This window comes from Puma concolor, chromosome B1, assembly GCF_028749965.1.
Source record: "Puma concolor isolate L17-30 chromosome B1, mPumCon1.1.hap2, whole genome shotgun sequence".
Classification (NCBI taxonomy): Eukaryota; Metazoa; Chordata; class Mammalia; order Carnivora; family Felidae; genus Puma; species Puma concolor.
This window is the reverse complement of record NC_141670.1, coordinates 106,493,873-106,519,713: the sequence shown is the minus strand read 5'-3', so window position 1 is coordinate 106,519,713 and position 25,841 is coordinate 106,493,873. Positions and strand designations below refer to the sequence as shown.

Sequence of the window (25,841 nt, the reverse complement as noted above, 5' to 3'; positions counted from 1 at the left end):
ATTTCATTCTTTTTTATGGCTAATATTCCATTGTATGTATATGCCACTTCTACTTTATCCATTCATCTATCAGTGAACACTTGGGCTGCTTCCATAAATTGGCTATTGTAAATAATGCTGCAAATATTGAAGGTGCATGCATCCCTTCAAATTAGTGTTTTATATTTTGGAGGTAAATACCCAGTAATGCAATTACTGGATCATAGGGTAGTTCCATTTTTAACTTTTTTGGGGAGCCTCCACAGTGTTTTCCACAGTGACTGCACCAGTTTGCACTCCCACCAAGAGTGCAAGAGGGTTGTTATTTCACCACATCCTTGCCAACACTTGTTGTGTTTGTGATTTTAGCCATTCTGACAGGTGTGGAATACCTGATTTTAGTTTTGATTTGCATTTCCCTGATGATGAGTGATGTTGAGCATCTTTGTATGTGTCTGCTGGCCATCTAGATGGTCAACATATTCTGGATACTAACCCTTTATCAGAGATATCTTATCCCATTCAGTAGGTTGACTTTAAGTTTTGTTGATTGTTTCCTTTGCTGTGCAGAAGCTTTTTATTTTAATGTAGTCCCAATAGTTTATTTTTGTTTTTGTTTCTTTTGTCTCAGGAGACATATCTAGAAAAAAGTTGCTAAGTCCCATATCAGACCAAAATAGGTTTTAAAAGTAATGAGGCCTAAGGTCAACAGTAGCTATAGGGTTGGAGAGATAACTTATCAAAAGTTTGTAGTGAGAGACAAACTTTTATAAAGGAAAAATACGGACATACGAAAACAAATTTGTGGAAAGCTTAGTATTGAATAGTATTGTACCATGGTATAACATAGCATGATGTAGAGAACCATTGGTCTGTGCACATTAAGCAGAAAGAGAATTTAAGAAATCATGAGTTACAACCTGAGCCTTTGGGGAATATAATTATTATCCCAACTTTACAGATGAGGCACCTAAACACCTGGCAGTTCATTGCCTCACCCAAAATAACACAAGTGTGTGTCATATGAGAGTTCTAAGTAAAAATTAAACAGAAAATTGCCTCCCTAGCTGGAAGGAGAATCCTGTCCTCCTCTCATCTCCCCATTTACCCTTGTACCCTCTCTAATAGGGTGAATTTTCTTATTCAGCAGGCACTACTCCCTTGACATTGGTATTAAAAGAGATCATTTATAAAAACCCTTGGAGTTCTTTCAAAAAATCGAATGTGTCCAAGGTTTGCCTTATTGTAATAATAATATCCAAGCAAATATTTTTGGAATTTTCTCTTAAGTCACTATGAAAATGTTTACCTTTAGTAGAAGACTGAAACTACACTTCAGACTTCAAAACATCATGAAGTCGCGTTGTACCTGTTAGGTTCAGTTCTGGGAAGTTGCTATTATCTACAAGGGTTGTAAGTTTTAGTAGGGAAACATTTATAAACTCCAGTTCTTTTTATTTTTTTTTAAATAATGTACTTATTTTTAAATTTACATCCAAGTTAGTCAGCATATAGTGAGACAATGATTTCAGGAGTAGATTCCTTAATGCCCCTTACCCATTTACCCCATCCCCCCTCCCTCTACTCCTCCAGCAACCCTCTGTTTGTTCTCTATATTTAAGAGTCTCTTATGTTTTGTCCCCCTCCCTGTTTTTATATTCTTTTTGCTTCCCTTCCCTTATGTTCATCTGTTTTGTATCTTTTTTAAAATTTTTTTTTTAATTTTTTTTTTTCAATGTTTATTTATTTTTGGGACAGAGAGAGACAGAGCATGAACAGGGGAGGGGCAGAGAGAGAGGGAGACACAGAATCGGAAACAGGCTCCAGGCTCTGAGCCATCAGCCCAGAGCCTGACGCGGGGCTCGAACTCACGGACCGCGAGATCGTGACCTGGCTGAAGTCGGACGCTTAACCGACTGCGCCACCCAGGCGCCCCTCATCTGTTTTGTATCTTAAAGTCCTCATATGAGTGAAGTCATATGATATTTGTCTTTCACTGACTGACTAATTTCACTTAGCATAATACCCTCCAGTTCCATCCACGTAGTTGCAAATAGTAAGATTTCATTCTTTTTGATTTTGGCAATCAAATGGTAATACTCCATTGTGTATATATACCACATCCTCTTTATCCATTCATCCATTGATCGGCATTTGGGCTCTTTCCATACTTTGGCTATTGTCGATCACACGCTATAAACATGGGGGTGCGTGTGTCCCTCCGAAACAGCACACCTGTATCCCTTGGGTAAATAGTAGTGCAATTGCTGGGTCATAGGGTAGTTCTATTTTTAATTTTTTGAGGAACTTCCATGATGTTTTCTAGAGTGGCTGCACCAATTTGCATTCCCACCAGCAGTGAAAAAGAGATCCTCTCTCTCCACATCCTCGCCAACATCTGTTGTTGCCTGAGTTGTTAATGTTAGCCATTCAGACAGGTGTAAGGTGGTATCACATTGTGGTTTTGATTTGTATTTCCCTGATGATGAGTGATGTGGAGCATTTTTTCATGTGTCTGTTGGCCATCTGGATGTCTTCTTTGGAGAAGTGTCTATTCATGTCTTTTGCCCATTTCTTCACTGGATTATTTGTGTTTAGGGTATTGAGTTTAAAAGTTCTTTATAGATTTTTAGATACTAACCCTTTATCTGACATGTCATTTGCAAATAGTTCTCCCATTCCATCGGTTGCCTTTTAGTTTTGCTGATTGTTTCCTTCACTGTGCAGAAGCTTTTTTATTTTGATGAGGTCCCAAGAATTCATTTTTGTTTTTGTTTCTCTTGCCTCCAGAGACGTGTTGAGTAAGAAGTTGCTGCAGCCAAGGTCAAAGAGGTTTTTGCCTGTTTTCTCCTCGAGGGTTTTGATGGCTTCCTGTCTTACATTTAGGTCTTTCATCCATTTTGAGTTTATTTTGTGTATGGTGTAACAAAGTGGTCCAGGTTCATTTTTCTGCATGTCTCTGTCCAGTTTTCCCAGCACCACTTGCTGAAAAGAATGTCTTTATTCCATTGGATAGTCTTTCCTGCTTTGTCAAAGATTAGTTGGCCATATGTTTGTGGGTCCATTTCTGGGTTCTCTATTCCACTCCATTGACCTGAGTGTCTGTTTTTGTTCCATCCAGTTCTTTTTAAACAAGCTAGTTTATACCCAGTTCCTAAGAAAATTAACTTTTAAAAAAATGTAATTCCTCATTACGTAATAGTATTATTTATAGATTGGTTTATCTATAAATGAGGTATTTTTTTTTTCAACGTTTATTTATTTTTGGGACAGAGAGAGACAGAGCATGAACGGGGGAGGGGCAGAGAGAGAGGGAGACACAGAATCGGAAACAGGCTCCAGGCTCTGAGCCATCAGCCCAGAGCCCGACGCGGGGCTCGAACTCACGGACCGCGAGATCGTGACCTGGCTGAAGTCGGACGCTTAACCGACTGCGCCACCCAGGCGCCCCTAAATCAGGTATTTTAAAGGACTTATAGCTTAAAGCAAGAATAACAAATCATAGACCAAATGTGGGGCTCCTACTACAAAAAACTTTTTGAAATAGATATCTGATTTAGTTGCAATCTTTGGTGGCCTTTTTTCACCTTTTATCCCTAGCATTAGAAACCTTTATCATGGTCTTGTTCTCACCAGACTGAAATAGCTCCTCCAGCTGCCAGCAGCTTTGGCAATAGGTAGCCTCTAGCTGTGCTGACTCATAAAGGTTTGGAATCTTTTGTATTTCTTGTTTTTCCCATCTCTTTGGAAATGTGTTTCTCAGTATCTTACCTTTAGTTATAATACAGTACCTAAGTTGACTCTTGTATCTGGGTCGGTCTTCTCCTTCTCCCTTCAAAGCCCTGAAAGGACTATTTTGCTAATATTGTCTTGTGCCAAACTTTGTTTCTTAAAATGTCTTTTTTCAACCAAAACAGTCATATATGACTTGTGTAAACTCAGTCAACCTCTATTTTCTCTCTCCTTGAAGGTATAGATACCTTGAGTGACTTTTTAATATCTAGTGACTGTTTACTCTTTGTAGTCTTTGTGCTTTGCATCTTTACTCTCTACATAGAATTTCCACACAAAACTGACACACCCCAAATCTTTCAATATTTTACAAATCACTTTATTAAGGGGGCCATCTTAAATAAATAGAAAACTTTAAATGGTCTTGGATATTTAGTAACTTGACAACAATTAGTCACTAGATTTTAAAACCTAGATTTTCTTTTACCAACCAGGGTAAATTCAGCTTTGTCAGCAAATACAATCATTGAAACCAGTTGATGATGAAGCTGACATTGTGATTACCTAAATTTAATTCATTCACATCTGAGCCAAAATCAGATTTTCATGTGGGTTTGTTACTTGAAAGAGGTTTTTTTTTCCAGTTAAATTAAACACCTTTAGGGAGCTTTAATTTCATTTTCTCTATATATCTTCATTATGCTAAGGAGGCAGTGCTTTAAAACAAAGAAACAATGTTTTCTACCAGAAAAAATATATATGTTTTCATTGCAAAATTGAGTGTTACCTTTTTGCAACACTGTTGCTTAAATAAGGTTTTCTCTTAATTAGTCAATGTTAAATCTATCATAAGCTATAACCATATTCGTTATCCTGTCACTTTCTGAGTCTCATAGAACAAGAACAGCTGTTGTCTGGGCTCTAAATAACTGTAACAGGGCTGTTCAGAATAATGTAGAGACAATATCAGAACAGTACGCCTAAGGTACACAATGCAAAATTAATCAAAAATTGGTGGCCTGAGAGTTGCAGGCGCTCTTGTGACATGTAAACATTTGTTCAGCAGCTAAAGTAATGACAATGAATTAAGCCAATAGAATTACTTCTCCTGGCACCTAGCAGAAATGTTACTTGATCATCAATCATTAGCTTGTAATAAAAGGGCTGAACTTGCAGTTCTGAATGTATAGCCAGAAAAATTAAGTGAGAGACATAAATGTGATAAAGAAAGACAAATGGTCCACGCTAAATTGCTTTAAATTACATTGACCTCATCAGTGTACCTTTGAAACCTGTCCCTAATTGAGAGCAATTGATTTACCCTTCCAGATTTCCTTTAAAGCCTATCAGATCCCAAATTCAAAATGTTAAGAGCCCTTTGCCAAATTGTTTTACAATTGAGCTTTCCTTTGGGTTCTTAAACGATGACTAAGCTACAAGCCAGGGAGAAAAACAGTACTCAATGAATTTCAGCCTTAGAAATGAAAGTGACATCTTTTTTCTCCCACTAGACAAGGTGATAAAACTAATGAAAGTAATTTTTAACCTAAAGCAGTTGTAATAGCACAAAAATATGAAAGCTATTAGGCACTTAAGTGAGCTGTGAGCAGGACTACTGTGAAAAATGTCAAATGTTTCACGCACATCCAGGATAAAATGGTCAAGTTCCTTGAAGTTAAGGAGAATTTGTGAGGAGGATTTTTGGAAAGACTTACACTGTGCAGTGGGCACAATCCCCACCACCCTCTATCTGTGAGAGAGCAGAGAGGTGAATGACGGCTCTGCTGCTCATCTCAGCTCTGGCACGAGGGTCCCTGGAACCATCAAAGAGCTTGGCATGTGTTCCCTGCACAAGAGGGACATATTAGGCTGGTGTCTGCCTCCAGACTGGTAAAGCTGAAGCATGAGACAGAATTTGGCTAAAATGGTCTGCGTCAGAAGAGGAGGGGCCATGTCTGGGAAGTATGTGCCCCTATTCCCAAGTCAGGTCAAAGGCTCCTAAATCCTAAGCCCAGATATGGAGTTCTTAGTAGGAATTTTACCCTGGAATCCATTTAAAAGGGGCCCTGCTTGGGGCACTTGGGTGGCTCAGTCAGTTAAGCATCCAACTCTTCAGTTTGGCTCAGGTCATGATTCCAGGGTGATGGGATCATGCTCTGCATTGCACTCTGTGCTGAACATGGAGCCTGCTAAAGATTCTCTCTCCCCTTCTCTCTCTATCTCTTCCCCTTAACCCTGTGTGTGCTCTCTCTCCCTCTCTAAAAATAATAATGAGAAGAAGAAGAAGAAGAAGAAGAAGAAGAAGAAGAAGAAGAAGAAGGGGTCCTGCAAAAAAGGACTCCTGAGGAAGGACTGGGGAATATACTAGCCTAGTAAAGGAAATTGCATTGGTGGGGCCTGGAAGGAGTGTCTCCACAGATCCCAGATGGCCTTAAACATATGCCATCATATGACACTATAAGTCAGGGTAATAATTCCCTGTGTTGTCCTTCTTCCTTCATCTCCATGTTCCAAACACTAGGGGATCAGAAACCTCAGTAAGCAAAATGAAGAATGAAATCACCCACTGGAGAAGAATCAATCAGCCTCTTGTCCCATTCTGTCTTACAGAAAAAGAATACCCTCTAGGTGGATGGTTAGCCATGTTTGAAGTGAGATGGCTATGAGATATTCGGGTATAAATGTTAACTAGAAACTTAGATGTTTGTGTGTAAAATTTAGGACAAATATATGAATGGTAGTTAGAGATTTGGGGATCATTATGGTGCTTCCATCTGGGGGCAGCAAAGAACAAAACCCTAAGAAACACCAGCAATTAAAGGGGAACATAGAAAAAGGACTCAGGGAAGGAAATAGGTAAAGGAGAAATAAGAGAAAACAGTTTCAAAAAAGCCAAGAAAGGAGAAAAACTTAAGTGTCGTCAAAGGGAGCACTGCCAAATGCAGCAGATTGATAAAGACTACCGAGGAGCCATAGGATGATGTAACTTGGAGGACACTGCTCGTCCTTGACAAGGCATTTTCAGTGGAGTGGTGGGGACAAAAGCCAGATTGGAAGAGGAAACTGATAAGTAAAGACAGCACCTATACACTATTGCACTGTAGAACTTGGCTGGGACGGACAGTGGTTGGAAAAGATAAGCACTCAGGAGAGAGCCTAAGATGAGACGGAATTAAAGCATGTTTTCAGGTATTAGGGAGGGACCAGTAGAGAGAATTAAAAATAGAGGAAAACAGGGGCACCTGACTGAGTTGGTTAAACATCCAACTCTTTCTTTTTAATGTTTATTTATTTTTGAGAGAAATAGACAGTTGGAGAGGGGCAGAGAGAGGGGAGACACAAAATCTGAGGCAGGCTACAGGCTGTGAGCTGTCAGCACAGAGCCCGATGAGGGGTTGGAACCCACATACCTTGAGATCATGACCTGAGCTAAAGTTGGATGCTTAACCAACTGAGCCACCCAAGCATGCCTAAGCTGCTTCTGACTCTTGATTTTGACTCAGGCCATGATCTCACAGTTCATGAGTTTGAACTGTGTTGGGCTCTGCACTGACAGCACAGAGCCTGCTTGGGATTCTGTCTCTCCCTTTCTTTCTCTCTCTCTCTCTCTCTCTCTCTCTCTCTCTCTCTCTCTCTCCCCCCTCCCTCTTTCTCTCTGTCTTTCAAAAATAAATAAATAAGCATTTATGTGAATGAGATCTCTTGGGAGTTGAAAGTAGATGGGGCAAAAAGTACTGGGAGATATATTAGTCTTAAATTCAAAATAAAGCACCTCTTCCTGACCATGATGCCAACATAGGTCATTCCTGACTTACTCCCCTTCACAAGAACAACTAACATCTATTCAAGAACAAAATACCAGTGAGAGTACCCTAGAACATGGTAGTGAGGCTGAAGCACAGCCTCAACCTCAGAGACCAAGACTGCATTAGAAGGTTAAGAGAAATGACTATATGTTGACCACATTGCCCTTCCCCCAGGACAGCATAGCATCAAAGAGATGTCTTTCCTGACCCTTCTGTTCACCTAATGGGAAAAGAGAACCCGAAGAGGACAACCAACCTCCCCAAGCATTGTGGGTCATTTATGAGAGCCCCTACTCCTATCTCATACCATGGGGACGGCAGGGGAATCTTCAGGGCCCAACCACTGGGAATCTAGTTGTGCTGAAGAAGTGGAAAGGAACTTGCAACCACCAGCACACAAATCTTGATCAACCAAGTTTATACCTACAGTGCCCAAGTAGTAACCCCAACCAGCTTTGCTCATATGCAGAAACAGGTTGGGGGCACTCTGACCAGGGAATATGGCAGGGAGCAGATCTGACTGATTCAGATCTTCAAATGAGTAGTTCCATCAGCCCTAGAGCCTGGTTTACCCACCCACAGGCAAAGTGCTGAGTCACAACCTCACTCACTGTGAAGGGTGCCTTCCAACCCAATCTGACTAGAAGGCTGGTGACAACTTCTGGAAGCTGTGTGGCCAGCGGTACTTGAGCCAAGAGGTGGGAGTGCTGAGCCAGTCACCTCCAGAGCAAAGCCAGCGCCAGACGTGAAGACTTCTCGTGCCATGCACAAGCAAGGGGATTAATTCATAGCCATAGCTGAAGGTGTCTCCTGGCCCCTCCCAACTAGACAGTCTGTTTGGGAAACTGAGAGGCCTGAGTGGCACAGTCAAGGGGCTCCCACCCAGGCAAGGGGCCCAACACACTGTGGAGAGTATCTTCCAGCCCCATCTGACCAGAAGGGCTGAAATAAATACCCAAAAGCCCTGAGGCCCACTGACACTCAAGCCAAAAGAAGCACAGACAGAGCCAACAGTTTGCAGGGCAAAGCCAGTGGCCCTGTTCAGCCAGGGAACTTGGGATGCAGGTTAGTTTGAGTTATGACAACAAAGAGCTTTACCAGTTTTAGAACTGTTTATTCCACTGCTCCCATTCTGGTAATTTAATTTATAGTTCCACTTATTGCTAAATAAAGCCTTCAGCCTGTCTGACCAGAGAACCTAACCAGAGCATACAGGAAGCTGTATAGCCCATTCAACAGCCCTATGTACAGTGGGATTGGAACACAGAGCACAGCCTGTGGCTTACCTGGTCTACAGAGCAAAACTGGTAGTTTAACCAGACCAGGGAATTCTATACACACTCAGGCCTGATTTGGGCCCCCAAACAATGAGCTATAGAGGCCCTGGGACCTGGCCTGATGCCCTGCCAGGGCAGAGAAGCTAATTCACAGCCCTGTCCACTACTGAATGTAGTCTCCTGTCCTGACCATCTAGTAAACATGACCAGAGAATTTAGGCAACTTCAGAGCCCATCTTACAGCCTTAATTGGGTATAGAAATAAGCCAGCAGTGGGGTATCTGGGTGGCTCAGTCAGTCGGCTTAGGTCATGATTTCATGGTTTTGAGATCAAGCCCTGTCAAGCTTCACACTAAGTGTGGAGCCTGCTTAAGACGAAAGAAAGAAAGGAAAGAAAGGAAAGAAAGAAAGAAAGAAAGAGAGAGAGAGAAGGAAAGGGAAAAAAAAGAAAGAAAAGGAAAGAAAGAATCCAGCAATACTATCCAACTAGTATTGGATATCCAACTAGTATACTATCCCAGCTAGTGGCACAACCCCCTATCCCCATCCTCAGAGATGGAACAGTTGCCTCACCCATAAGTAGATTATAATAACAGGCTCCACCTTCCCAAAGACATTACCAGCAAACATACACAGAAACCCAAACTGAACTGGCTGGTGAAGAACTGTCTCTGCTAGGGCAAACTGTAAAGTCTGCAAGAGGAGTCCTATTACTAAAATGCACAGGTAGAGTGTAAGGAATCAAGGATCATGAAAAATCAGGTAAATATGACACCATCACCAAAAAAAAAAAAAAAAAAAGCAATATAAAGGTCCAATAACTTATGAACTGTCAGAAAAAGAATTCAGAATAATCCTTTTATTCTTAGTGAACTATAAGAAAACACAGACAACTTACAAAATTGAGAAAACAACACATGAGAAGTTTGACAAGAAAATAGTAACCATCAAAATAAAAAAGAGAGAGAGAGAAAGAAATCCTAAAGTTGAAAAATACAATAACTGAAGAATTTAATGCAGTTTCAAAAGTAGACTCAACCTCACAGAAGAAAGAATTAGCAACCTGGAGTATAGAACATTGGAAATTACCCAGAGAAGCAAAAGAAAAAAAGAATAAAAAAGATTGAAGAAAACCTATGAAAATTATAGGACACAATAGAAAGAAACAATATTTGTACTATGGGAATTCCAGAGAGAGAAGAGAAAAAGAAAGGAGCAGTAAATATATTTAAAGCAATAATGGCTGAAAACTTCCCAAACCTGGAAAGAGGAATGAATATCCAAATCCATGAGGCCCAAGGATCCCAAGTAGGTTGAACCTGAATAGGTGTATACCAAAACACATTATAATTAAATTCTTGTCAGAGACAAAGAAAGAATTTTAAGAGCAACAAATTCAAGTGGAATCTATCCCTGTGATGCAAGGATGGTTTGACATATGCAAATAAATTAATGATACATCACATTAATAGAATAAAAGAAATATATGATTATCTCAATAGATGCAGAAAAAGCACTTGACCAAATTCAACATCCTTTCATGTTAAAAACTGTAAATAAATTAGGCAAAAAAGGAACATATCTGAACATAATATCTCAACATAATACATACTAAAGGCATATATGACAGACCTACAGCTAACATCACACTCAGTGGTAAAATGATAAAATCTTTCCTCTAAGATCAGAAACAAGAAAAGGGTGCCCATTCTCACCACTCCAATTCAACACAGTACTAGAAGTCCTTGCTAGAGCAATCAGTCTAGGAAAAGAAATGAAAAGTATCAGAACTGGAAAGAAAGAGGTAAAATTGTCTCTATTTACAGATGACATGATTTTATATGGAGAAAACCCTATAGACTCAATCAACAAACAAACTGTTAGATATAATCAATGAATTCAGTAAAGTTGCAGAATATTAAATGAATATATAAAAATCAGTAGCACTTCTGTACACTAACCACAAAATTTCTGAAAAAGAAATTAAATCAATCATATTTACAATAGTATAAAAAAATAAAATACTTAAAAATAAATTTAACTAATGAGGTGAAAGTTCTCTATGCTGAAAATTCCAAGATATTCATGAAAGAAATCAAAGGTGACACAAATAAGTAAAAAGATTTCCTATGTTCATGGAGTAGAAGAATTAATGTTGGTAAAGTGTTAATACTATTGAAAGCCATCTATGGATTCAATGCAATCCCTATCAAAATTTCAATGGCAATTTTTACAGAGTTTAAAAAAAAAGAAAAATTCCTAAAATTTATTGGGAATCACAAAGCCCCTAAATAACCAAAGAAATCCTGAAAAAGGAGAACAAAGCAGGAGGTATCACACTTCTTGATTTCAAGCTATAGTATAGAAGCTATGGTCATCAAAACAGTATGGTACTGGCATAAAAACAGGCAAATAGAGCAATAGAACAGAATAGATGGCCCAGAAATAAACGCAAGCATATAGAGTCAACTAATATTTGACAAGGGAGCCAAGAATACTCAATGGAGAAAAGATAGTCTCTTTAAAAAATGATGCTGGGATAATTGAATATTCACATGTAAAAGAATCAAATGGACCTATTTCTTTTTTAACATTCACAACAATTAACGCAAAATGGTTTAAGACTTAAATGTAAGACCTGAAACCATGAAACTCGTGGAAGAAAACATAGGAACAAAGTTCCTTGACATGGGTCATGGTAACTATTTTTTTGGATATGACACCTAAAGCATAAGCAACAAAATAAAAAATAAACTGGTGGGACTGCATCAACTAAAAAGCTTCTGCACAGCAAAAGAAGCCATCAATAAAGAGAAAAGACAACCTACAGAATGGGAAAAAATATTTGCAAAGTATATATCTAATAAGGAGTAAATATTCAAAGCATATAAAGAATTCATACAACTCAATAGAAAACAAAAACAAATTAAATTAATTAAAGATGGCAAAGGACCTGAATAGGCATTTTTCCAAAGGAGATACATGAAAGGCTAATGGGTACATGAAAAGATGCCAACATCAATAGTTATTAGGGAAATGCAAATCAAAGCCACAATGAGATATCACCTCATGCCTGTCAGTATGGCCATTATCAAAAGAATAAGCGATAGAGAATGCTGGTATAGATGTTGAGAAAAGGAAACCTTGTGAACTGTTGGTGGGACTGTAAATTTGTACAACTATTATGGAAAACAGTATGGAGGTTCCTCAAAAAATTAAAAACAGAACTGCCATATGTCTAGCAATTCCACTTCTGGGAATATATGAAAAGGTAATGAAACTAACTTGAAAAGTTATCTGTACCCTCATGTGCATAGCAGCATTATTTACAATAGCCAAGGCATGGAAACAACCTAAGTGTACATTGATGGACTAATGGATAAATAAGTTGTAATACACACAAACACTGGAATATCATTCAGCCACAAAAAGGGGGAAATCCTACTATTTGTGACAACGTGGATAGATGTTGAAGGAATTATGCTAAGTGAAACAAGTCAGACAAAGACAAATACTGTATAATCTCACTTCTATGTGGAATCTAAAAACAAAAACAAACTCATAGAAAAAAAAAAAAAAAAGATCAGATTTGTAGTTACCAGAGTACCAGAGGCAGGGAGTAGGCGTAAAGAGACCTGGAGACAGGTGGCCAAAATTACAAACTTCCAGTTATAAAACAAAGAAGTATTAAGCATGTAATGTACAACACAATGACTACAGGTAACACTGCTGTATAAAAATAATTTGTTAAGAGAGTACATCCTCAGTTTTTCATCATAAGAAAAGTTTTTTTCTATTCAGTTCTTTTCCCTTTTATTTTCTTTATAATGTATCTGGAAGAGAAGATGAATGTTAGCTGAACTTATTGTGGTAATCATTTCACAATATATGTAAGTCAATACTCCTCAAACTTACATAATAATGTATACAAATTATTTCTCAATAAAGCTGGAAAAAAAAGAAATATATATATAAAGAGTTCCTGCCTGATGACCATTACTCCCTGTTAATCATGGGATCATTAACTAGGGGGATTAAGGAGAGTGGAGATTAAGTAGAAGACCTCAAGAGAAGGATGAAAGATTGAAATAGCTGCTGAAGGCAACTGAAGATAATGAATTAAAAGAATATCCAGTAGTACGAATGATTCATTGATGGGGTTCCTGGGTGGTTCAGTCGGTTAAGTGTCCAACTCTTGGTTTTGGCTCAGGTCATGATCTCAGGGTTTCATGAGTTCGAGCCCTGCATCATGCTCTGTGCATGCCCCTGTCTGCTCTCTTTCTCACCCTCTCTCTCTCTCTCTCTCAAAAATAAACACTTAAAATATGTAAGAAAGAAGGAAAGAAAGAAAGAAAGAAAGAAAGAAAGAAAGAAAGAAAGAAAGAAAGAAAGAAAGAAAGAAAAGAAGGAAGGAAGGAAGGAAGGAAGGAAGGAAGGAAGGAAGGAAGGAAGATTCATTGAGATTGAGGACCATGTGCTTTTGTGACATTAAAAGCTCCCATTATGTGGTTTTTCTCTAGTGTGCTAAACACTCCATATGTGGAATGAAGAAACTGATAGACATGAATGAAAAACTGATATAAAGTCTTAGATTTGTAGAACACTGAAAGCAAAAAGATGATTTGGGAATCTGAAGGCGATAGTGGGAGAGAAGGTCGAATTGTTAACCACAGAATCTTGATGGCTAGAGGAAGTGATCAGATGGATGTTGACAGAAAAAAAATGAAAGAATTAAGATACTAGAGGTATAGATAAGGTTGACAAACTGCTGGAAGGAAACTATAAATGAGAAATAATGTTCCTCCAAAATAGTAATAATGTATCAATAATAACAACAATAAACAGCTATAATTTATTAAGCAATCATTGTGTGTCAAGCAATGCTTTAAATGTTTTGTTTTAAGGGGCGGCTGGGTGGCTCAGTCAGTTAAGCACCCAACTTCCACTCAGGTCATGATCTCACGGTGCGTGAATTCAAGCACCGGGTTGTGTTCTGTGCTGACAGCTCAGAACCTGGAGATTGCTTTGGATTCTGTGTCTCTCTGCCCCTCCCCTGCTCTCTCTCTCTCTTTCTCTCAATCTCTCTCAAAAATAAATACATGTTAAAAATAAATAAAATAAATGTTTTATTTTATTACACTTAATTATCACAACACTGTAAGGCAGTTACTATTTTATACACTTTTTCCCCTCCTTTTAGATAAGTAAGTTAAAGTATTAAGAGTTTAAATGACTTACTAGAATCAAAAAGCCAGTAGGTGGCCAAACCCACTTTCTTAACCACTGTCTGTGCAGGCCAAAGTCAAAGGCCTAAGAGTTTATTTACAAAGGAAGTTTCACAGGAAACAGAAGCAAGAGGGTGGTAAAATAAGTGAAGACTTGAGGCAGAGTTCAGGGAGAGGACTATAGAGCTAATGCAGATGAAGTTAGAAGAGACAAGCATAAATCATTGATAAGGCCAACAATTTGAATGGTGCTAAGGAATCACTAGAATGAACAGCACTTAAAAAATAACTAACTCCAGATTTTCCAATTTTACAACTAAGATGACTGGTACCAACTCAAGGTGCATACATTGGCAGTTCAGAGAATAAGGCTGAAAGAGCCCCCTGTCAGCTCCAAGGAACTTAACAATCTAGATACAAAACAGCAACAACAACAAAAAAACACAAGTATTTTGTTTTTTAACATAATACAAGCCAGAGTAAGAAAAGGTCAGAAAGACTACACGGCAATGCTCTGGAGCTCAAATTTTTATAAGCTTGAATTTGCCTAGAGAGATCTGAAAAGGTCAATGTAACAGGCTACATATACAGAACTGAGCTAGACAGAAGAAACTGTATAAACCAAGCCAGGGAGGGTGGAGTGTCCAGGGAAACACTGGGAAGCAGTAAGCAAGGCAAGCTGACTGGTGCTCTGGGAACAGAGTGAGGACACAAGATAAGATTGAAAAGGTAACCTGGGACCGTGTTGTCACTGAGGGTGACATCCTGAATTTTATTTAATGCAGAAGGCAGTGAGGAACTATGTGAGGATTCCAACCAACTGGGAAATTATAGAATAGGAGGTTTAGGCCCAGAGCATGAATAGAATAGCTTTCTAATCAGGATTTTTTTTTACTTATTTTCCAGAAAGAGTTGTGCTTACATAATGGAGTGTAATCTTGACAGTGGTGGGACTCATATAGTTTTCATGATAATGAAAATGAACCTTCCAGAGTTTGATCACTACTTTATAAAACTAACCTGTTTTCCTTATTTTTTCCCCTAAAGAAGCTAATTACAGTATGCTTGTCCTCTGCCACAGAACCTTTTAAATGCTATGAAATAAAATAAAATGAATATGAAAGACAGCCTTTTAAGTAGGGAAGTTAAAAGGCAATATGCATCTGAGAGGTACATATGGAAATGGAGAAGAATTTTGCTCAGGTTAAAAAACAATAATAATAAAATAAACACAGGATTGAAGGGGAATTAGGAACCAATTACACATGTCTATGTGGACCAGATCTTTTTTTTTTTTTTTTTTTAGCAATTTTCTGTGCATCTCCACACATATGTCAACATTACAGAAACCATCAAGAGGCCAAGGACACTTAACAATTGTTCTTTGTGCTAGGGATAGTTATGTGTCTAGGATGTTGAAACATATTTATGGACTTAACAGGACATGTTTGTGTTTAAAATGTATTCAAAAGGACCACTACAGAAAAGCCAATCGCTTTTGGTGAATGGACTCTTTCCTACGGGAATAAACAATGGGACTGGCCAGTTTTCCTCAAATTATATTTCAACAATACCTGCATCAAGACAACTAGGGATGATTCTCTAAAATGCAGGTAGCAGGACACCCTCCAGACCTAGCAAATCAGAATCACTGAGTGTAAGTTCTGGTGATCTGAACTTTGATAAACTTCCTGAGTAATCTATTACATATGTTCAGGCTTTTGAACCTTTGGTCACCTGGAAGGACAGCAAAACAAAACAAAACAAAACAAAACTGGTTGACTTAAGAAGAGAAGTGGGAAGACTTTTTCACTGTAAATTCCTTTGTGCCTTTTGAATTCTTAATTTTTCACAAACAACACTTAACAATAATGAGCATGATATTTATATTTACACACCCAGAACCAGGCAGAGCATCTGGTAGTAGGATAAGAAAAATGTGGATGTAGTCAGAAATGGCATAGTTTATAATAAATATTATAAGTAACATATTTTTTACCCCCCTATTGCCTCTCCTCTCCCCCTGACCTCAAAAGAAACACTGCATTGCCAACTGCCTTTGCACAAGGACCAATGTTTTGCTCCTTTTTCGTCTTGGTAGTGATTCATGTATCTCCAATACCTGGCTGGAACTTACTAGATTCACATGGCTGAGGCTGTAAAGTGTAGATAAAGCCTCCCCCCATTTTTGTCTTAGCCACGCTTTTACAAATGATATCTGTTTTCTCTCTCATAAATACCAGTGTATATGATATTTGGCATTTACCTTTTGCCTTTTACAGAAAAATCATCATAGTAAGTATGTTGTTATAGATGTCTGTGTCTATCAGGCTAGAAAGAGTTGTTTTCATCTGTTAGATAAATTTTGTACCTTTGGCAGAGTTTCCAATAAGTTGAGTTTTAAGCAGCTAATTAGTCTTTTTGGTAACAACTAATTACTTATAATATGCATGTAGCAAAAACTGTTGTAGAAATGTAATTGTAACTTCTTTGACATTTTCTTTCTTATTGTATCTTGCATGTATAATAAAGATAACTTATTTTGATACATTTATCCTTTTTAAAAAGGCAAACAAATAAAGCCTTAGTTCTGAAGTACTCTTAAAGTTATAAAGGCATCCTCTTTAGGGAAAGACTAACGTCTATTTTCCCTGAACTGGTAACCCTTTCAAGCTTCGTGTCTTTCTATTCCATGCAGAAACAGTTGCCAAGAAATAAAGTGACATTATAGTTGTCTTTGGTCAGAACAGGAATAAGAAAGAAATACTGTCTGGATAGCAAGCTAATTATTTTACCAAAACAGTGTCACTATATGTCCGTTCTCACTAGCCCTGTTGTTTGTTGTGCATACCTTCCTAAGTAAAAATTACTAAAGACAACTTGGAGAGGTTACATGTGCAGCAAGAGATATAGAATATTCCATGTATAGAGAGAGCATTGTAATTCACATACACACACACACACAAAAAAAAAAAGTTTAAAAAGAAATTATTTTATGTCCTGACCAATTATGTTCCCTTTATGGCCTTCTATTTCTTAGAAGAACAAAACAAACCCCAGGCTTGAGTCCAAAGTCTAAATGAGTCGTGAGGTAACACACATTACAAAACCATCACTTTGAAACAGTCGTTTTGCTTATGGTGCACTTTGCATTATGGTAAAGTAGATATACAAAAATAGAATTGAAAACCTAAGGAAGGTTGCATGACTGGTGGCTAAGTGGCTTTTTTTTTTTACAGGATTAAGTTCAACACCTTATAAGCATTACCTTAATTCTTGCCAACTTTCAGGAAAAGCAATGTCATTAACTAGTTCATAACTCATTCTGAAATGCCTCTGTTTTTACCAGAAAGAGTAGCATTTTTTTTTTGGGGACACCTGGGTGTTCAGTTGGTTGAGTGTCTGACTTCAGCTCAGGTCATGGTCTCACGGTTGGTGGGTTCAAGTCCCACGTCGGGCTCTGTGCTGGAGCCTGCTTCAGATTCTGTGTCTCCCTCGTTCTCTGCCCCTCCCCCACACATGTTCTCTCCCCCCGCCCCGCCCTCTCTCTCTCTCAAAAATAAATAAACATTAAAAAAAAAGAGAGAGGGAGAAGGAAGATGGCGGCGTAGGAGGACGCTGGGCTCACCGCGCGTCCTGCTGATCACTTAGATTCCACCTACACCTGCCTAAATAACCCAGATAACCGCCAGAGGATTAGCAGAACGGAGTCACCGGAGCCAAGCGCAGACGAGAGGCCCACGGAAGAGGGTAGGAAGGGCGGCGAGGCGGTGCGCGCTCCACGGACTGGCGGGAGGGAGCCGGGGCGGAGGGGCGGCTCGCCGGCCAAGCAGAGCCCCCGAGTCTGGCTTGCAAAAAGCGGAGGGGCCTGACGGACTGTGTTCCGACAGCAAGCGCGACTTAGCGTCTGGGAGGTCATAAGTTAACAGCTCTGCTCAGAAAGCGGGAAGGCTGGAGGACAAAGGGACGGAGAGCTGCTAAGCCCCCTGACGACAGAGCTCAGTTTGGTGGGGAACAAAGGCGCTCGCCAGCGCCATCTCCCCCGCCCATCCCCCAGCCAAAATCCCAAAGAGAACCAGTTCCTGCCAGGGAACTTGCTCCGCGCAAACACCCAACTCTGCGCTTCTGCGGAGCCAAACCCCCGGCAGCGGATCTGACTCACTCCTGCTGTCACAGGGCCCCTCCTGAAGTGGATCACCTAAGGAGAAGCAAGCTAAGCCTGCCCCTCCTGCCCCTGTGCACCTTGCCTACCCACCCCAGCTAAGACGCCAGATCCCCAGCATCACAAGCCTGGCAGTGTGCAAGTAGCCCAGACAGGCCACCCCACCCCACAGTGAATCCCGCCCCTAGGAGAGGGGAAGAGAAGGCACGCACCAGTCTGACTGTGGCCCCAGCGGTGGGCTGGGGGCAGACATCAGGTCTGACTGCGGCTCCGCCCACCAACTCCAGTTATACACCACAGCACAGGGGAAGTGCCCTGCAGGTCCTCACCACGCCAGGGACTATCCAGAATGACCAAGCGGAAGAATTCCCCTCAGAAGAATCTCCAGGAAATAACAACAGCTAATGAGCTGATCAAAAAGGATTTAAATAATATAACAGAAAGTGAATTTAGAATAATAGTCATAAAACTAATCGCTGGGCTTGAAAACAGTATAGCTGACAGCAGAGAATCTCTTGCTACAGAGATCAAGGGACTAAGGAACAGTCACCAGGAGCTGAAAAACGCTTTAAACGAAATGCATAACAAAATGGAAACCACCACGGCTCGGATTGAAGAGGCAGAGGAGAGAATAGGTGAACTAGAAGATAAAGTTATGGAAAAAGAGGAAGCTGAGAAAAAGAGAGATAAAACAATCCAGGAGTATGAGCGGAAAATTAGAGAACTAAGTGATACACTAAAAAGAAATAATATACGCATAATTGGTATCCCAGAGGAGGAAGAGAGAGGGAAAGGTGCTGAAGGGATACTTGAAGAAATAATAGCTGAGAACTTCCCTGAACTGGGGAAGGAAAAAGGCATTGAAATCCAAGAGGCACAGAGAACTCCCTTCAGACGTAACTTGAATCGATCTTCTGCACGACATATCATAGTGAAACTGGCAAAATACAAGGATAAAGAGAAAATTCTGAAAGCAGCAAAGGGTAAACGTGCCCTCACATATAAAGGGAGACCTATAAGACTCGTGACTGATCTCTCTTTTGAAACTTGGCAGGCCAGAAAGAATTGGCACGAGATTTTCAGTGTGCTAGACAGAAAAAATATGCAGCCGAGAATCCTTTATCCAGCAAGTCTGTCATTTAGAATAGAAGGAGAGATAAAGGTCTTCCCAAACAAACAAAAACTGAAGGAATTTGTCACCACTAAACCAGCCCTACAAGAGATCCTAAGGGGGACCCTGTGAGACAAAGTACCAGAGACATCACTACAAGCATAAAACATACAGACATCACAATGACTCTAAACCCATATCTTTCTATAATAACACTGAATGTAAATGGACTAAATGCGCCAACCAAAAGACATAGGGTATCAGAATGGATAAAAAAACAAGACCCATCTATTTGCTGTCTACAAGAGACTCATTTTAGACCTGAGGACACCTTTAGATTGAGAGTGAGGGGATGGAGAACTATTTATCATGCTACTGGAAGCCAAAAGAAAGCTGGAGTAGCCATCCTTATATCAGACAAACTAGACTTTAAATTAAAGGCTGTAACAAGAGATGAAGAAGGACATTATATAATAGTGACAGGGTCTATCCATCAGGAAGAGCTAACAATTATAAATGTCTATGCGCCGAATACCGGAGCGCCCAAATATATAAAACAATTACTCATAAACAGAGGCAACCTTATTGAGAAGAATGTGGTAATTGCAGGGGACTTTAACACCCCACTTACAGAAATGGATAGATCATCTAGACACAACGGTCAATAAAGAAACAAGGGCCCTGAATGAGACATTGGATCAGATGGACTTGACAGATATATTTAGAACTCTGCATCCCAAAGCAACAGAATATACTTTCTTCTCAAGTGCACATGGAACATTCTCCAAGATAGATCATATACTGGGTCACAAAACAGCCCTTCATAAGTTTACAAGAATTGAAATCATACCATGCATACTTTCAGACCACAATGCTATGAAGCTTGAAATCAACCACAGAAAAAAGTCTGGAAAACCTCCAAAAGCATGGAGGTTAAAGAACACCCTACTAACGAATGAGGGGGTCAACCAGGCAATTAGAGAAGAAATTAAAAAATATATGGAAACAAACGAAAATGAAAATACAACAATCCAAATGCTTTGGGACGCAGCGAAGGCAGTCCTGAGAGGAAAATACATTGCAATCCAGGCCTATCTCAAGAAACAAGAAAAATCCCAAATACAAAATCTAACAGCACACCTAAAGGAACTAGAAGCAGAACAGCAAAGGCAGCCTAAACCCAGCAGAAGAAGAGAAATAATAAAGATCAGAGCAGAAATAAACAATATAGAATCTAAAAAAACTGTAGAGCAGATCAACGAAACCAAGAGTTGGTTTTTTGAAAAAATAAACAAAATTGACAAACCTCTAGCCAGGCTTCTCAAAAAGAAAAGGGAGATGACCCAAATAGATAAAATCATGAATGAAAATGGAATGATTACAACCAATCCCTCAGAGATACAAACAATTATCAGGGAATACTATGAAAAATTATATGCCAACAAATTGGACAACCTGGAAGAAATGGACAAATTCCTGAACACCCACACTCTTCCAAAACTCAATCAGGAGGAAATAGAAAGCTTGAACAGACCCATCACCAGCGAAGAAATTGAATCGGTTATCAAAAATCTCCCAACAAATAAGAGTCCAGGACCAGATGGCTTCCCAGGGGAGTTCTACCAGACGTTTAAAGCAGAGATAATACCTATCCTTCTCAAGCTATTCCAAGAAATAGAAAGGGAAGGAAAACTTCCAGACTCATTCTATGAAGCCAGTATTACTTTGATTCCTAAACCAGACAGAGACCCAGTAAAAAAAGAGAACTACAGGCCAATATCCCTGATGAATATGGATGCAAAAATTCTCAATAAGATACTAGCAAATCGAATTCAACGGCATATAAAAGGAATTATTCACCATGATCAAGTGGGATTCATTCCTGGGATGCAGGGCTGGTTCAACATTCGCAAATCAATCAACGTGATACATCACATTAACAAAAAAAAAGAGAAGAACCATATGATCCTGTCAATCGATGCAGAAAAGGCCTTTGACAAAATCCAGCACCCTTTCTTAATAAAAACTCTTGAGAAAGTCGGGATAGAAGGAACATACTTAAAGATCACAAAAGCCATTTATGAAAAGCCCACAGCTAACATCATCCTCAACGGGGAAAAACTGAGAGCTTTTTCCCTGAGATCAGGAACACGACAGGGATGCCCACTCTCACCGCTGTTGTTTAACATAGTGCTGGAAGTTCTAGCATCAGCAATCAGACAACAAAAGGAAATCAAAGGCATCAAAATTGGCAAAGATGAAGTCAAGCTTTCGCTTTTTGCAGATGACATGATATTATACGTGGAAAATCCGATAGACTCCACCAAAAGTCTGCTAGAACTGATACATGAATTCAGCAAAGTTGCAGGATACAAAATCAATGTACAGAAATCAGTTGCATTCTTATACACGAACAATGAAGCAACAGAAAGACAAGTAAAGAAACTGATCCCATTCACAATTGCACCAAGAAGCATAAAATACCTAGGAATAAATCTAACCAAAGATGTAAAGGATCTGTATGCTGAAAACTATAGAAAGCTTATGAAGGTAATTAAAGAAGATTTAAAGAAATGGAAAGACATTCCCTGCTCATGGATTGGAAGAATAAATATTGTCAAAATGTCAATACTACCCAAAGCTATCTACACATTCAATGCAATCCCAATCAAAATTGCACCAGCATTCTTCTCGAAACTAGAACAAGCAATCCTAAAATTCATATGGAACCACAAAAGGCCCCGAATAGCCAAAGTAATTTTGAAGAAGAAGACCAAAGCAGGAGGCATCACAATCCCAGACTTTAGCCTCTACTACAAAGCTGTCATCATCAAGACAGCATGGTATTGGCAGAAAAACAGACACATAGACCAATGGAATAGAATAGAAACCCCAGAACTAGACCCACAAACGTATGGCCAACTCATCTTTGACAAAGCAGGAAAGAACATCCAATGGAAAAAAGACAGTCTCTTTAACAAATGGTGCTGGGAGAACTGGACAGCAACATGCAGAAGGTTGAAACTAGACCACTTTCTCACACCATTCACAAAAATAAACTCAAAATGGATAAAGGACCTGAATGTGAGACAGGAAACCATCCAAACCTTAGAGGAGAAAGCAGGAAAAGACCTCTCTGACCTCAGCCGTAGCAATCTCTTCCTCGACACATCCCCAAAGGCAAGGGAATTAAAAGCAAAAGTGAATTACTGGGACCTTATGAAGATAAAAAGCTTCTGCACAGCAAAGGAAACAACCAACAAAACTAAAAGGCAACCAACGGAATGGGAAAAGATATTTGCAAATGACATATCGGACAAAGGGCTAGTATCCAAAATCTATAAAGAGCTCACCAAACTCCACACCCGAAAAGCAAATAACCCAGTGAAGAAATGGGCAGAAAACATGAATAGACACTTCTCTAAAGAAGACATCCGGATGGCCAACAGGCACATGAAAAGATGTTCAGCGTCGCTCCTTATCAGGGAAATACAAATCAAAACCACACTCAGGTATCACCTCACGCCAGTCAGAGTGGCCAAAATGAACAAATCAGGAGACTATAGATGCTGGAGAGGATGTGGAGAAACGGGAACCCTCTTGCACTGTTGGTGGGAATGCAAATTGGTGCAGCCGCTCTGGAAAGCAGTGTGGAGGTTCCTCAGAAAATTAAAAATAGACCTACCCTATGACCCAGCAATAGCACTGTTAGGAATTTATCCAAGGGACACAGGAGTACTGATGCATAGGGGCACTTGTACCCCAATGTTCATAGCAGCACTCTCAACAATAGCCAAATTATGGAAAGAGCCTAAATGTCCATCAACTGATGAATGGATAAAGAAATTGTGGTTTATATACACTATGGAATACTACGTGGCAATGAGAAAAAATGAAATATGGCCTTTTGTAGCAACGTGGATGGAACTGGAGAGTGTGATGCTAAGTGAAATAAGCCATACAGAGAAAGACAGATACCATATGGTTTCACTCTTATGTGGATCCTGAGAAACTTGACAGGAACCCATGGGGGAGGGGCAGGAAAAAAAAAGAGGTTAGAGTGGGAGAGAGCCAAAGCATAAGAGACTGTTGAGAACTGACAGCAAACTGAGGGTTGATGGGGGGTGGGAGGGAGGAGAGGGTGGGTGTTGGGTATTGAGGAGGGGACCTTTTGGGATGAGCACTGGGTGTTGTATGGAAACCAATTTGACAATAAATTTCATATATAAATAAAAAAAAAAAAGAGAGAGAGAGAAATAGTAGCATTTTTTTTAGCTTCTATACTCATATAGGTAAAAACAATGACACTCTGCTTTAAATGTCACAGAATAAAATGTTTCCTGGGTTGTAAAGTAAATTCAAATGGAGGTCGAATGTATTGGTACCAAAAATTCACACATCTCCATATTTCCCATTTTATGCCCACTGCAAATGTTATTCAAGTGAAATATAGACACATAGATACATTGATAAATCTCTCATAAATAAAGCAAAAATTTGAACTAGTGGCTGAGTTAATATATATATGTATATTATATGGTATTAAAATTTTTCCTTTAATAGACAACTTGAAGTATCATTTTGCTATTGTTGTTGAGCTATACTGAAAAATGTAGTTTTAATATGAATGATGAGAGACTGCCTCTAACAAACATTAGAAAAGAACTTATACATGTAAGCATGATTTTCTTAAGTCTCTCAACAACTGACTTTTGATACATTTGGAGAAAAGGAAGGGAAACAAAAGTCATAGAATTGAAGCTACTATAAAAATAACCAGAAGGTTAAATTTTAAAAGTCTCATTTTTCAGAAATACCCAAAATGGTAATAAAAGTCTTACTTATTAATTTCATGACTGCATCAGTCTGCTGGTAGCTATTTAAAGTTACCCTCAAAGTATTTTGTTTGTGAAAGTTCTAAGATTTAATATATGTTCAGGCAGAGTGAATAGAAATACAATTAAATATCCTTGATCACAGTTGAAGCTTTTCATATGAAAGCCAGCAGGACTTATTCTATAGAATGAAGGATATCAATGTTTCCTCTTATTCATAGTTGTAAGTAATTAGATTTTTTTCTAATTCATTGTATCCAGTTTTAATATAACCATTCCCTCATCTCTGCTACTTTACCTCAATAAATTTTCTTGAATATTTCTTTCAGTCTCTAATGAATGAACCCATTATATTCATTATTATGATGATTATAATAACTATTATTACTATTCATTCACATGACATATATTTTAGGAAAGTACTATTATCACATGAATTATTTTTATGATCTTTTTTATAGCAGCATAAATGAGACAATGGTTTCTTTGCCATTGAAAATCTCATACAGAATTATTTCCATTTGTCAACACTTCACCAACAAAAACTATTTGTATTCACTTGAAACAGTGGCTTTTAAAAAGCCCATTCTGCATTCCAGACCAATTTAATCAAACCTACAGAATTTACATTTATTTTATTATAAAGAAAACACTGTGATTTTGTTTTCAATGCATGGATTCAATCTAGGTCAGCTGCTTCCATAGGAAGAGTTGATTTTATCTAGCCAAACATTGAAAATTTGTCTTACAGGAGGTATTTGATGCTGGAAATAGTACACTCACTGAATATGGAAAAGGGTTTGACAGTGTTATTGATGGAAAATAGTTAATACTTATTTTAGTAAAAATTTAGTCCCTAGTCCTCTGGAATTATGGCCTTTAATAAATACAAATCAGAGGATATTCACTTAATGCTAATATTGGTGATACATTGATTATTTATATTCTTTAACTTGAAGTACTACATTAAAAGCCAAATTAAGTAGACTCAAATTATAAAATCCCAACCTCCAGAGATTCTGCTGCCGCAAAGTATGAATAGGTCGCATAACATGAAGCCATTATGTGTGAGCATCTAGGACATTATTCAGCATCCAACTAATTGCACCAACATGGATATATGGCAGTTGGACTCGTTTTTTATTATGAAATATGTTAAAACCTCAGAAAAAAAATGGTCACGTCTTACTAATAACACATCTTCTAATATGCATTAATATAATGAGAGCATCTGGGATATGTCCACAGTTCCAAAACATGTCATGAATTTAAACCCTGTGCAAAGACCACTTAAAAACTAGCATTGCTATGATTGCACTTCCCCCTAGGGTTGAAATAACTTGTGTTTACACTGAAGTTCATTTGCCTTTTTCAGATCAGCATTTTCATGACACATCTGTCCAATTATGGGAATGACCGGCTGGGACTATATACCTTTGTTAATCTGGCCAACTTCATGCAGACCTGGACGAACCTGCGACTTCAGACTCTGCCTCCAGCGCAGCTGGCTCACAAGTATTTTGAGCTCTTTCCCGATCAAAAAGACCCTCTCTGGCAGGTAATATTTGTTCAATAATTAGTATAATTAAGTAATTCCATAAACAAATTTTATATAATCCTATCTGAAAAGTGAAGGCATCTGGGGTGGAGAGGGGGCTACATTTTTGAAATGTTGGTAGACTTGAGAAACTATTTCCTCCTGAATTGCAGTTTT

The 25,841-nt window shown here is 38.9% G+C and overlaps 1 protein-coding gene across 2 annotated transcripts in view; it reads left to right on the top strand.

Annotated features, from left to right (window-relative positions):
* Window positions 1-25,841, top strand: part of LOC112858150 (bifunctional heparan sulfate N-deacetylase/N-sulfotransferase 3) — a 194,865-nt gene that overhangs the window by 135,426 nt on the left and 33,598 nt on the right. For both annotated transcript variants that reach the window (XM_086704318.1, XM_086704320.1), the window contains exon 7: window positions 25,503-25,685. In XM_086704318.1, the coding sequence (XP_086560444.1) occupies window positions 25,503-25,685 (183 nt within the window). The remainder of the gene's footprint in view (window positions 1-25,502; window positions 25,686-25,841) is intronic.